At 43.5% G+C, this 14,747-nt stretch overlaps 1 protein-coding gene across 5 annotated transcripts in view; it reads right to left on the bottom strand.

Moving 5' to 3' along the window:
• grid1b (glutamate receptor, ionotropic, delta 1b) overlaps window positions 1-14,747 on the bottom strand; it is a 533,969-nt gene that overhangs the window by 22,354 nt on the left and 496,868 nt on the right. For all 5 annotated transcript variants that reach the window (XR_012591834.1, XM_074619402.1, XM_074619404.1 and 2 more), the window contains exons 14-15: window positions 7,658-7,853; window positions 3,290-3,456 (exon numbers count right to left, since the gene is read on the bottom strand). Coding sequence is in view for 4 of the 5 variants with exons in the window: in XM_074619402.1 (XP_074475503.1) it covers window positions 3,290-3,456; window positions 7,658-7,853 (363 nt within the window). In the remaining variant the exon portion in view is untranslated. The remainder of the gene's footprint in view (window positions 1-3,289; window positions 3,457-7,657; window positions 7,854-14,747) is intronic.

The raw sequence follows: 14,747 nt of genomic DNA, 5'->3' as shown, positions 1-14,747 counted from the left end.
TTATGTTTGATTGATCGTTCAGGTTCAAAACGATCAGATTTTAAAGCTGCACTTTAAGGCTGTTCTCAAACACCGTACACACTTATAACAAGTAATGCACTGTAATCCGTGTATATATATCTATATCCCACAAAATCAATTCGTATGTAATTCACATAATCGTGATGATGACGGCCAAAAACCAAGATGGCGACCGCCAAAAACCAATATGGTAACGGCCAAAAACCAAGATGGTGACGGCCAAAAACCAAGATGGCGACGGCCAAAAACCAATATGGTAACGGCCAAGAACCAAGATGGCGACGGCCAAAAACCAAGATGGCGACGGCCAAAAACCAAGATGGTGACGGCCAAAAACCAAGATGGCGACCGCCAAAAACCAATATGGTGACGGCCAAGAACCAAGATGGCGACGGCCAAAAACCAAGATGGCGACGGCCAAAAACCAAGATGGCGACGGCCAAAAACCAATATGGTGACGGCCAAGAACCAAGATGGCGACGGCCAAAAACCAAGATGGCGACCGCCAAAAACCAATATGGTAACGGCCAAAAACCAAGATGGTGACGGCCAAGAACCAAGATGGTAACGGCCAAAAACCAAGATGGCGACCGCCAAAAACCAATATGGTAACGGCCAAAAACCAAGATGGCGACGGCCAAAAACCAATATGGTGACGGCCAAGAACCAAGATGGCGACGGCCAAAAACCAAGATGGCGACCGCCAAAAACCAATATGGTGACGGCCAAGAACCAAGATGTTGACGGCCAAGAACCAAGATGGCGACGGCCAAAAACCAAGATGGCGACGGCCAAAAACCAAGATGGCGACGGCCAAGAACCAAGATGGCGACGGCCAAAAACCAAGATGGCGACGGCCAAAAACCAAGATGGCGACGGCCAAAAACCAAGATGGTGACGGCCAAGAACCAAGATGGTGACCAAAATGCTGAACTCGAGGCTTCAGAACCGTAGTCCACAAACCAACGGGTTACGTCACGGTGACTACGTCCACTTCTTCCATTCAGTCTATAGCCGCGCTCAGACTTTACAAGTTGTGGCGTCCAAATGGCAGCGAACTGTTGGAGGTTAATACTCAGATATTCTGTACGCTGGCGTCTCCTCGGTCGCCGTGGCTGCAGCTCTCCTCAGACCTGGAGAGTCACAGGAAACCACTTTATCCACCTTCATATTAAAGAATTTCATTTTGTGGCGAAACTGCCAGCTGAGTTTCAATGAAACATAATTTTTTTTGTGAGCATCTCTCTCGCTGTGTGTGCCGCTGCACGGCTCAGCGGGACCGTGTGCACCTGGCCTCCCAGGTGTAAATGTCTCTGTGATTTGGATGTTGGAATGAAAAGCAGCGGGGCTCAGAGTCCTGAGGAGGCGCTCTGAAAAGCCTCTGAACTGACTGTATGAAGTCGTGAGGAGGGCAGCGATAATACAGCAGCTCGCAGCGGGAGCCCGTTTGATGTCTTGCTGCACGCCGTCCCCAACTCCTCAGCACATAAACCGCCGTGTAACTTCCTGTGTAATTTCTTGCGAGGAAGAAAAACACAAATAGTGATTGTGATGTTTGACGCCGGCAGCAGCGGCAGCAGCGGCAGCAGCGGCGGCGGCGTTGATAGAGACGTTAACACAAAGCATTAGCGGCCGCACCGCTGTGCTGCCGATGTTATTAGCAGAGCGGCGGAGCCGATCGGCTGAGGGGGAAACGGGCTCTCTGGGATGTGTTTGTGCGCCCCGTGGCTGCGTGGGAGGGACGCCCGCGGCCCAGAGAGCAACTCCACACCAAAAATGTAATTTATCCGACACCCCCCTCCGTTCCCATCTAACCTCCACCCTTCACTTCCTCCCTCTCTCTCTCTCTCTCTCCTGCTCCCTCTGATCCTCTCTCGTCCTCTCAGGCCATGTTAAGTAAGCGGCGGGGAAATCCTGTTTCTCAGAGCTGCTCTTTAAAGCTTTGAGACTGTCCCCCTTTGTAACTGACGAGAGTCCAGATCAGATCACCTGAGGGGAGCGTGAGGCTGCTGCAGCAGAGGAGGAGAGGAAGCACAGCGGGTCTGTTGAGGCTTTCTGCTTCTACACACTGGCTTTGAAATGAAACAATGACTTCCTTTCAAGGTGTCTGCGGTTGTTAACGTCCAGTTATTGCACAACTTTGTTGAATACTCGATTCTGATTGGTCAATCACAGCGTTCTACGCTCTGTTATTTCTTCATAGCAGACCGTTGCTATGGGCGCAGCTCTGATGTCGGACTCTGGAGGACCGGAAATAATTGATTTCTCTATTAAGAAGCTGTGTAATAAGCAGGATAATGTACAGCTAGCGGGTCGTTGTGAAATAAACCCCTTCAGGGCGATGCAAGATTAATCGCACATTTTTTTATCTGTTCAAAATGTAACTTAAAAGGAGACATGGGAGTGGACAAATATGCTGCTTTATGCAAATGTATGTATATATTTATTATTGGAAATCAATGAACAACACAAAACAATGACAGATATTGTCCAGAAACCCTCACAGGTACTGCATTTAGCATAAAACAATATGCTCCAATCATAACATGGCAAACTGCAGCCCAACAGGCAACAACAGCTGTCAGTGTGTCAGTGAGCTGACTTGACTATGACTTGCCCCAAACTGCATGTGATGATCATAAAGTGGGCATGTCTGTAAAGGGGAGACTCGTGGGTACCCATAGAACCCATTTACATTCACTGATCTGGAGGTCAGAGGTCAAGGGACCGCTTTGAAAATGGTCATCCTCGCCATAATTTTGTGTATATTTGGAGCGTTATTTAAACTCCTCTGCAACGAGCAGGTATGACATGGTTGGTACTGATGGATTCTTTAGATTTTCTAGTTTCATATGATACCAGTATCTTCAGTTTACGCAATGAGAACGCGTCAATGAATTTGCTTTCATATTGCGTTAACTTTGACAGCTCTAACAATCACTGATGGGCCTTTGCAAAAACAGCGTCAGTATTCAGTTCAAGGATGATCTTATCAGCTAGAAACCGTTGCACCAACAACTTCAACAGAGATATATCATCCCTCCAGCGTGTTCTGGATCCACTACGGAACCTCTGACCTCTAACGGGAGGCTCAAACCACCTCAGCTTCGACTTCGACAGCAGCTCTACTCCAGTTTGAGCTCCTCATCTTATCTCTAAGGCTGAGCCCAGACACCCTACGGAGGGTCTTGCGGAGAGCTCCAGGCTGGAGGTAAAAACAGCCTTTTACAGGTGAGGTTTGGTGCCGGCTGAATGCGGAGTCACTTACTTCTGGGAGAAGAGGTCTCTGTAGGGGCTGCCGTGCTGCATGGCGATGCCGTAGCCTTTACTGCTCATGCTGTTCCCCGACACGGTGATGGTGCAGTCGTCATCCGTGAGGGCGGCGTACTCCAGCACCGCCATGTCCCACAGGAAGGCGTAGGGACTCTTCTTCGCCTGCAGACACACACAGACACACACAGACAGAGAAACTGTTAAATAACAACAATTTGTTTTACAAGTTTCACTATTCAGACTCACTGGCTGTAAAATCACCCCTCCAGATTTTTTGCTCTAGTTTCCATGGAAACGCTGGACTTGTTTGGAACCAGCCAATCAGCTCTAATTTTAGTCTCCAATCAGAGCAGCTCTGCTGACGGGGAAACAAACCAAAGCAGCCTGACGTTCAGTGATGGATTTTATTCATCCGTTTAAATGTGTTGCTTCAACACGTTCTCACTCCCAACTAGAGTCACAGATGTTCTACTTGTCTCTGTTTGATATCATTTAAACTGAATTTATTTGGGTTTTGTACGGATTGTTGAACAAAATGACTAACTGATTAAACTCAATTATAAAAAGGGTCACATGACAATCGATGGACTACGTAGAGTTGCATGTTGTAGCAGCACTACTCGCTGGGAAGCTGGAAATGGAGCTTCAAAATAAAACCTATGGAAATTCACTATATTTCTACTTGGGCTGTCAAAGTTAACGCAATAATTACGCGTTAACACAAATTTGTTTTCACGCCACTAATTTCTTAACGCAACTTGTGATTTTTAGGTTGTAGCGGCTCAGTTTTAAAGCTAGAGTGAAGATACTGGTATCATATGAAACTATAAAACCTGATGAATCCATCGGTACCAACCATGTCATACTAGCTTGTCGTGAAGGAGGTTAAATAACGCTCCAAACTTACGCTAAATTTTGTCGGGGACAAAACCGTCATGGCCATTTTTAAAAGGGTCCGTTGACCTTTGACTGCCAAATATCTGAATGTGTGATGGGTTTTTGTCCGGAAAAATGTCTCAAAAATGTCCGATAAAAAGTCTGAAAAATTTCCAAAAAATGTCCAAAAAGTCTGAAAAAAGTCCGGAAAAAGGCGAAATTTTTTTTAAAAAAAAAGTCCGAAAAAATGTCCGAAAAATGTAAAAAAAAAAAAAACGTCCGAAAAAATGTCCGAAAAAAGTCGAAAAAATGTCCCAAAAATATAGAAAAATGTCAAAAAAAAGTCTGAAAATTGTCTAAAATGTCTAAAAATGTCTAAAAATTTCCGAAAAATGTGCGAAAGAAAGGCAGAAGAAAATTTAGATACTGGTATCATATGAAAGGAGGTTAAAAAAATGCTCCAAACTTACACAAAAACTGACGAGGAAAAACTTTCACGTCCATTTTCAAAGGGGTCCCTTGAACTCAGACCTCCAGATCAGTGAATGTAAATGGGTTCTCTGGGTACCCACGAGTCTCCCCTTTACAGACATGCCCACTTTATGATAATCACATGCAGTTTTTTGGATGCAGTTATTTTTGCCTATTCTAAAATGGTGTATTTCTTGTGTGTTCTTTATGCTATGACAGTTTTCCTAAAATTAAAACAAAAAAATAATTGCAATAATATCGCAATATATTGAATCTTTACCCCGATATCACGATATGGATCGTATCACCAGATTCTTGCCAATGCACAGCCCTACTGTACATTCACGTGGCATCGGAATAATCGGATATACGAGTTCCCGACTGGGAAAAATCAAGTTGGAACAACAACGGACGACAGCCAACGTGTTCTTTAAGCAATAAAATGTGACACATATTGTTGTCCCTATAAAAAATAAACATTAAGATGTGACAGTGAGTCAAAGTGCCATGACTTTAAATGTAAACTCCTCTTATAATCACAATAAGATTCTTCATTTTGTGTCAAAACTTCTGATAACTTGGCCGATAAAAGTGTCATTTTATAAAACGTGATTTTAACGTAACATGTGGGGGTTTGTATTTGTTGCAGAGGAGGTGATGGGGTGAGGAGGAGGAGGAGGAGGAGGAGGAGGAGAGAGTAAGTAGATGAGGATGTGGGTGTTTTCACTGTGTCAGCAGAACTGCTGCAGGAGCATCTGTTTTCACTTCCACCTGCTCGATGTCGCTGCTAATTGAACCAACACATGAACAAAGTGTGGGTACGCCGCTCTCTCTCCTCCCTCCTCGTAGGGTAACACGGAGACTTCAGTCATCGGATCCGTTCACGCGGTTACAGCCTAATTACAACCACGTCCACGTTTGATCGCCTGTAGCTGCTGCCGTTAGCCTCGGCAGGCTCTCTTTGTGTTTACCTCTCATCGTGTAAGTAACAGTGGGGGTTTTTTCTTTCTCTCTCCAGGTAACTGGGAGGAATAAAGCTGTGCGACGTCGATGCTAAGCTACGTGACGCCACGCTAGGATGCTGAGAGCGGAGCAGCGTTCAGCAGGAAAAAAGGCTTGTATGAATCAAAGGAGACGACACAAACCTCAGATCTACAGTCAGCTCACATACACAGAGACATGTGATATCAGGCTCATTTGAAGACACTTATGAACGTCGGGAACTGTAGGAATTATTATTATTAAGATGAATCACATTTTTGAGGTGCTCAAAAACGGGGTGCGACTGTCGTCCGGGGCGGACTGTCCTCAGTGCGCCCTAACTGCGTCGTGCCTCCTGGGCGGGGCTCGACCCACATGAAAGGCGTCAGGGGTCTTTGCAATGTCGGCAACCCACCCGACCCGTCTTGAAACACGGCCCAAGGAGTCTAACGCATGCGTGAGTCAGAGGGTGCAAGCAAAACCCCGTGGCGCAATGAAAGTGAGGGCCGGCACGCGCCAGCTGAGGTGGGATCCCGGCCCCGCGGGATCGGGCGCCTCGACGGCCCATCTCGCCCGCACCGTCAGGGAGGTGGAGCGTGAGCGCGTGCGATAGGACCTGAAAGACGGTGACGAGAGGTTAACGTCACGCTGCCGTAACGTGGTATCGGTGCCGTTGTATCGGAGCTTTTTTGCGAGTACATGAGTACAGTATCGACCCGATACCCGATACTGGTATCGGTGCATCCCTTATTTATAGTATTGGTATAGCGTGCAGCACTAGTCCGTGGAGTGGATAGTGATCAGACAGCTGTGTTATAAAGACGTTCAGCCTCAGTGCGGCTGATGTTACAGTCAGATCTGAGAGCTTCTCTGCACCACGTCTCACTCTGCTCACTATTCTCAGTGATAAAGAAGCTCTTGCCTCCAAAACAAAGTCCTCGGTGCAGCTTCACTGTTGGGATGTGAGTGGGAGGACTGGCGGGGGGGGCAGCCGAGCGGCTCTGTATTGGAAAAGCACTCGACGGTAGCAATACAACTGATTAAAATGTGTGTGTGAGTGTGTTTGGGGTTAGTGTTGGGAGAATACGTCAAAGAACACGTGGTAGGGTGGTGGAGGGATGTTTATCATGCAAATGGCTGAATAATGGATGCGCTAAGAGCCGATTTGTCTCCGACGCTAATTTGTCATCGGATTTTTGGGAGATCTATGAGCATAATGCTGTACACAAACACACACACAAACACACACACACAAATGCACGCACGCACGCACACACACTGCCTCACTAATTGGTGTATTGTTCACAACTGCTGTTGCAATTAAGTAATGGGTAAACAGAGGAGTGTCTTTGTATGTTTGCCTGCTGTGAATAAAACAGGAGGTGTGTGTTTACAGCTCCATGTGACATTAAACACACACAAAACCTGATGGTGACGATGACATCAGAGTGAATCACAGCCGATGAAGACACTTCAGATCACATATAGTGACCGATAGACCGGCTCATTAGTTCACGGAAGATTCAGAGTCTCAAACAAGAAACTCAGATTACACTTCAAAATATGTATTTTAAATATATGAGTATTGATACGGCTCCATTCAGACACTCTTCCTGTTGATGCTCCGGTATCTGAGATTAGAAACTCGCCGATGCAGGAGATGAACATTATTTTTTCTTCATGACTTCACTAACGTCAGGTCAACACACGGTCAGTTGCCTCCGCTGAAGAAGGTTATGTTTAGGTCAGGGATGCACCGATACCGATACCAGTATCGGATATCGGGTCCGATACTGTGCTCATGTACTCGTACTCACAAAACGGCTCCGATACAACGGCACATATACCACACTGGGGACAGATATCGATGTTTAAAAGACATGGAAAAGTGCATTTTGCATAATAGGTGACCCTTTAACCATTTTTTCACCACTGGAGAATTGATAAAAATGATCAATAATCCCTCCAAAATACCACATTAAGACACCGAGACCTTGAGGAACACCATAGAAAAAGCCCACACAGACGGTCTTACCTTGCGTATGCCCTCCGACGGGCTGGACACGGAGTAGTCCATGCCGTTGTTCTTGCTGATGGTCCTCCACAGCTCCGCGTAGGTGCTGTCCTGCTCCAGAGGGTTGGTGCCTTTGTTCCTGAAGTAGTCGTAGACCGCCGAGTCCCTCACCGTGCCGTAGTCCACGTCGATCTGCCGCGCCAAGTCCTGGAACGACCTGGAGGACACAGAGACACGGAGACAAGAGTGAGGAGCTGTTACGGTGTCCGAATATGCGGACATCTCAGTTAATAAGAATGTAAAATAGCGTGTTTTTTATTCCCGTGTTGACACACTCGGCAGTGTCCCACATGTTTGCGCAGGGTTTGGTTGGGGGTTTGGGGGTCTACATTTGGCCAACAATCAGCTCCAGTTGGCCAAACTCGGCCCACCTTTGGGCCACTCGTCAATCAATCAATGTGCCAGATTTCGGCCACTGTTCTCCACCAACCAAGTATTTAAAAACAAACTCACAAAACTTCAGATTTCAGTCATTCGTTAAACTGTTCAGGTATATTTTCTGTGAATTGTATCCTCATACTTCATGGTCTTGTATTTAAGTCATATTTTATGTTTTTTTCTTCTCTAGAATATGTGTAATAATTGTAACTTGTTCTGACTTTAAATGTAAACGTAAATAGAATGATGGCTCTGTTCTTAAGAAGAGCTCAGATATGACAGTAAAGTGATTTGCTGTCTTTTTAAAGCCCGTGGACACAGAAGAGGTTGGAGACCAGTTTTTAATCAGCGACACCCTTCGAGACCGACTGATTAGTTTCTCGTAGCTGCCTCGAAATGTTTGATCGACACAGAGTGGTTTTTATTTTAATAAGAAAGAATAACAACAGCAGCAGTTAGAAATTCAGCAAAACAAACATCAGGAACAATATTGATTTTCTAATAAACAAAAGTAAAGATGAAAAGAAAAAAAAAAAGATTGATTTGGTACTCTGAAAAATTAAAAGTGAATTTTAAAACTGCATCATGAAACCTGCATATACGAATACTGTTGTTTATTATTAGGGCTGTCAATGTTAACACGGTAATAATACGTTAATGCAAATTAGTTTTAACGCCACTAATTTCTTTAACGCATTAACGCAACTTGTGATTTTTAGGTTGTAGCGGACTCAGGAGGTTAAATAACGCTCCAAACTTGCACAAAAGTCTGAAAAATGTTTAAAAATGTCCAAAAGAAATGCAGAAGAAAAGGTCCGATACTGGTATCATATGGAATTATAAAACCTGATGAATCCATCGGTACCAACCATGTCAGACTAGCTGGTCATGAAGGAGGTTAAATAACGCTGCAAACTTGCGCTAAATTTTGGCGAGGAAAAACTGTCATGTCCATTTTCAAAGGGGTCCCTTGACCTCTGACCTCCAGATCAGTGAATGTAAATGGGTTCTATGGGTACCCACGAGTCTCCCCTTTACAGACATGCCCACTTTATGATAATCACATGCAGTTTGGGGCAAGTCATAGTCAAGTCAGCACACTGACACACTGACAGCTGTTGTTGCCTGTTGGGCTGCAGTTTGCCATGTTATGATTGGAGCATATTGTTTTATGCTAAATGCAGTACCTGTGAGGGTTTCTGGATCAATACCTGTCATTGTTTTGTGTTGTTAATTTATTTACAATAATAAATATATACATACATTTGCATAAAGCAACATATTTATCCACTCCCATGTTGATAAGAGGATTAAATACTCTCCCTTTAAGGTTCATTTAGAACCGATAAAAAATGTGCAATTAATTTGCAATTAAACATTTTAATTGATTGACAGCCCTACTTTTAAGAAAAAATAAATAAATAAACCGACATAAATAAAAAATGCTTTTAAATGACAACCAACAACAGTACCAATAAAATCCGTGGGTCTCAAACAGGAAGTGACAGTAAATGATCAGAGTGATCAGGACTGACTGAACATGTGGTTCCCTGTTTAGTGTGTTATTAATGCCGTCACATCCCCCGATGCTAACGAGCTATATATTATAATATATTATAATGACAGGTGGGACATGATGCATTAGTGCAGCAGATGTTTCTCTGTTTGGACACGCTGACGGGACGTGTCAGGTAGTCTGGTTCTATCAGCGGGAGGTCCGGTTCTAGCTGGAGGTTCAGGTTCACTTGTTGTTGCAGTGATGGATGTTTACGAGGAGACTCATAAAAACACGTCCTGATGTTTATAGTGTTGGAATTGGATTTTGTCTTAATGTCCGTATTAATTTTGGACCGTGTTGTCGTACACGTGGGACTGAATGAACAGAGATGAGCCACTGCTGCCAGGACGCTGTTGACTGAAACGTTAATAACGCCGCTGCAGTTTTAATTGGATAATTGCAGCGCTGGTGGAGGTTAGAGAGGAAGTCTAATTGGATTTTGCAGATGTATGGAATATAATCCAGTCTGCGCGTCCCTCGAGGGGACGACTGTATGATTCAACATCATCATTCAATTAATATCATCAACAGCCGAGCAATTTATTTATCTGGAATTAACTTCAAACAGTATTCATGTGCAGGCGGACGTTTACGGGACTCATCTTTTATCAGAGCAGCTTTTTGGGCATCAGTTCTGCTTCCCTGCTGTTTGATTCTCCGTGAAAACATGAATAAAAGCTGCAATGATAAAAAGGACTATTACATTTAGCATATATATGAAACCTATCAGCTTTATTCTGAAGGACCTCAGAGACTCATCCGTTATCGTCTGTGGAGCTTTTACAATGAGTCACTCAACAAATCAAGGTCTTTTAAATCAACTAAAAAAATATGAATTCACATTTACAAGCTGGGTGCAACATCAAGCCAAACTACATAAATACACTACATGGAAAATAGATGGCTTAAATTAAACATTGTGCATTTATATGTATAATTATATCATCTATAATTATTAATATAGAATCACTACAGATCAAATATTTGATTCTGATTGTGAATAAGAGAGTCTGAGGTTGTGGAGAAGTGCAGATTTCTTTTTATGCCATCGTGTTCTGCTAAACACTCCCACAATCCCTTCTGTTTTAGGGTTGCCGCTCATTGCAGCTAAACTGCAGCTCTCTTCTGGAGTAAATAAACACGCTCAGTGTGAATAAGGACGCTTTCTCAAGCCGTAGTTTGTCTCGTCCAAATCAGAGGGTAAATTTATACTTTTATTTGTTTGCTATTTAGTCTGATTCGGTTTCACAGTGCACCAACTAAAGTGGACCAAATAAAGACTAGGATTTGCTGAGGGGCGTGTACGAAGGAGCAAATTTATCTTTTTTTTTTTTTTTATCTCGAGAGCTGCCACTTTTATTCAGGAAATCGAGGACTTGCTGTCAACGTTTTTTTTCACTTTGACTCTGCATTGATCCCTTCTCCTCCAGTTTATCTCCAATGAGTTTATATATGGAGGACGGAGCCAAAATCCCAAATAAATAAATAAATGATTTGATACTTAACAAGCTAACATGTGAGGGTTCAGGTCGTATCCACGCAGACCCTCCGACGTTTTCAACTTTCTCGTTTCGGCTCGCTGCGGTTTGTTTTGGCTGACGGATACGGAACGGATATGACATAACGTTACTCAGACTACAACAATAAAAGTGGTAACTTCCTTCTACCTCCACATAGACTCAAAATGAAGCAAATACTGTACATAGATTCTGGCATTAAAAAAAATCTATTTCAAAATCGTAAAAAAAATTGCGACATAGGTGAATCGATATTTTTTCCCCCCTTGTAATTGTTGTGCATTTGATAATAAATAACTTCTAGGAAGCAGCGTTAGGATCACAACATGTATAGATTTAGATCCAGTTGTTCCATGAAGACTCTCTGTGTAACCTTATTTAAACTGATTGTCCTGATCCGCCTCTGTGGCGGTTCGTTAGTAGAGAACATGTCTCTCTGTATTCTGTCCACATGAAGCCTCAACTCAACATCGCCGCCCCGCCACTCCACCGCAGCACTGCTGTTAACGGCTTAACGGTTTCTCGCACATTTGATTATTAATCTTAAGGAGGCACCCTAAAAAAAGATGGATGCTCTCTAATCACCTCAAGAGAAAAAAGCTGCAAATCATGTGTAATTTAACAAACCCACCAGCGAGGCTGTGAAGTAGAAGAAGTTGAAGCTGATGCAGTTATAAAAAAAAGCCCTCAGCGTGAATATTTCTCCATAAAGAAATGACACCAGAGTTCAAGTACTTAATGCATGTGGAAAAGCAGAAAGTCTCTGGTGTAAACTCTCAGTCTTTCTAACATTTAACCCTCCTGTTGTTAGCGGAGAACACAATGACCTCTACTCTGGTTCTGTGGGAAGCGGCGGTTTATTCTGCAACGCTGCAGATGCTGAGAATAGAGAGAGGAGGAGTTCTGGAGCGTTCCAACGTTTGCATTTCACGTAAAGCTTTATGAATAAAAATATATAAATTTAGTAGGATGTAACTCTGCATGATGAGATGTGTGTTTGCAGTGTTCCCAAATACTAGAGAACCAGATGTGGATTAATCCACCGCTGAAAATAGTCCCCAACAAAATGCACTATTTCCTCTTTGTTGAGAAGAGAATAATCATCACACGGACGTCCAATCAGCAGCTTTCATCACAGTGAACCTCCTGAACCTGAATCAGTTCAGATGGGCTGTAATTTAATGTTCCAGACACACAGTGATAAACACAGACCTCCAGGTATGATTGGTGTTTCACAGGATGAAAAGCTGTAATTTCATGAAATAACAAAAACTGGAAAACCAGAAAAGTTTGTACTTAAAGCTTGTGGAAATATTTATGATCTGCCTGCAGAACCAGTCGATCACATTGAATCCTTGATCAGTCAGATTGATCCTCACATCAATTTATTTAAAACTGAGCTGAGATCAGATTAACTTTGACGTTGGGTAACAGTTACTGCAGATTCTCCACACTGTAAACAGATCGACTTATTGACCAGAGACGTTCTATCAAACAGAATTTGACAACGACAACATTTTTGATATAATTGCTTCATTTGAGTCTATGTGGAGGAAGTTACCGCTTTTATTGTTGTAGTCTGAGTAACGTGACGTCATATCCGTTCCGTATCCGTCAACCAAAACAAACCTCAGCCAGACGAAACGAGAAAGTAGAAAACGTTGGAGGGTCAGTGTGGATACGACCTGCACCCTCACATGTTAAATCCAGCGTGGTAAACACTACACATCCAGTAAACGATGGAAACACTTTGGGTTTCACACATTGACAGGAAAAGCAGAGCTAGACAGAGCAGAGCTAAAGCTGCATGCTAACTCTGTCACGGACAGGAAACGTTATCATATCGCGGTAACGTTGCGGTCGAGCCGGCCGTCGTTCTCGTCTCCGTGGTCAAATGGGCCGACGCTACGACTGTAGAGCACCCATATACTGACATTTGTGTTCTCTGCATTGAAACGGCCCCGATGGAGCTGACCATGGATGGATAAAGAGAACGGAGCTGACGGGAGAGCTAGAGACCACCTTGGAGAAGTCAGAGGAAGTAGACATGTGAGACTACGTCCGCTTTTCAAAATAAGGTGTTAACAAAGGGAACTGTATATACAAAATACATCTATGGAAAAAAGATTGATTGGATTATATTCACCAGAAGTATAAAACAAATAATAGTAACTCCTGATAATGATCCTGATATATTTGACTTCAGGACATCTCTGACTACATACATGCTGGAAATCAAACATTTTTACTGGATTCATTTAGAGATTTCCCAAAGTAAAAGTCCCTAGAAGTGTATGATTCAACTTTTTCCCATGGTCTAGTGTTAAAAAAGTTAACAAACATCACAATAAATGGTAATACTTGTAGAATCGCAATACTTAAAAATCGCAATACATATGCAATTGTGAGATAGGTGTATCGTCCCAGCCCAAATGATAGTGATGTAAAGTGGGCATTTATCAAACAGCTCTGGGTGTTGAGGGCGAAGTGGTGTCAACAGTCCCAGCCAGCATTACAGGCAGAAGATCAAAACCAGCATTTTTTTGATTCACCCCAAAGAGAACATCAAAGTCTGAACCATCTTTTTATCCCGCGATTCAACCACCATCACCCCTCTGTGTGTGTGTGTGTGTGTGTGTGTGTGTGTGTGTGTGTCCCGCTGGATAACCTGCTTAGATTTCACCTTCAAAGACCCAACGACTGTTTCCAGTCCAGACTGGGACAAACATCATGCCAGATAACCAGCGTCTGATCGTCGGACACCTTGTTTTGTTCATATTTCATATTTCAAAGAAAACTGAATAATTCGCCGCTCTGGTGTGAATATCTGGCTTAAAGTAAGATTCATCAGTATTTATTTATTTTTGCTCCCCCTTGAGTATTTCTCTCTCCATCTCTCACTCACTGAAGGTCCTTTCAGACACAACGGGATAACGGCACGACTGCACTCCCAAAAAAAAAACATAATTTCTAATGGCTTGTGCCGCACCATGGCGACTTTTTGCAGCGTCGAGCGAAGCCCAACTTTGGGCGCTGCACGCTGTGGCGAGCGCAGCTTAAACGTGAGCTCAAACTGCGCTGTGTTGGGAGCATAGACTGCTCTCTTCCACCGGGAAACCGGGAAATTGCAATGAAAAACGAAGTCTCCCAGGAAAATCGGGAAAGTTGGCGAGTATGGCACCAGAAACGAGACAAAATGGTACTCTGTTTTTGTTCTATTTAGTTTTTACTTCCACACAACATGGACGCAACCTATTATTAAATGTGTGTTCTGAGTAGAAAAGCATTTCTCCCAGGACTGAAAGCACGAGCACACACTTGACATACTTGACAAACAAGTACAGCTCAGGTACACGGTCATGATTTTGCCAATTTATCTCATGTATGAATAAATGTTATCTCTCATTTCCCATCGTAAGCAACACAACAGTCACTTCACATGACCTCCATCCTCCTCCATCTCTTTTCTCCTCTGAGAATCGAATCTAAGCTGACATTTTCATCAGCAAATCCCTGACACGTCACTCTGTGAAAGGCGATTCATTCAAGAGTGCAGCGAGTAAATGCTAAGTACAGGTCTTGGCTTTTATAAACATTC

The sequence above is a fragment of the Sebastes fasciatus genome, chromosome 20, assembly GCF_043250625.1.
Source record: "Sebastes fasciatus isolate fSebFas1 chromosome 20, fSebFas1.pri, whole genome shotgun sequence".
Taxonomy (NCBI): domain Eukaryota; kingdom Metazoa; phylum Chordata; class Actinopteri; order Perciformes; family Sebastidae; genus Sebastes; species Sebastes fasciatus.
The sequence above is the reverse complement of the archived record's forward strand: the minus strand, read 5'-3'. Positions and strand labels throughout refer to the sequence as shown.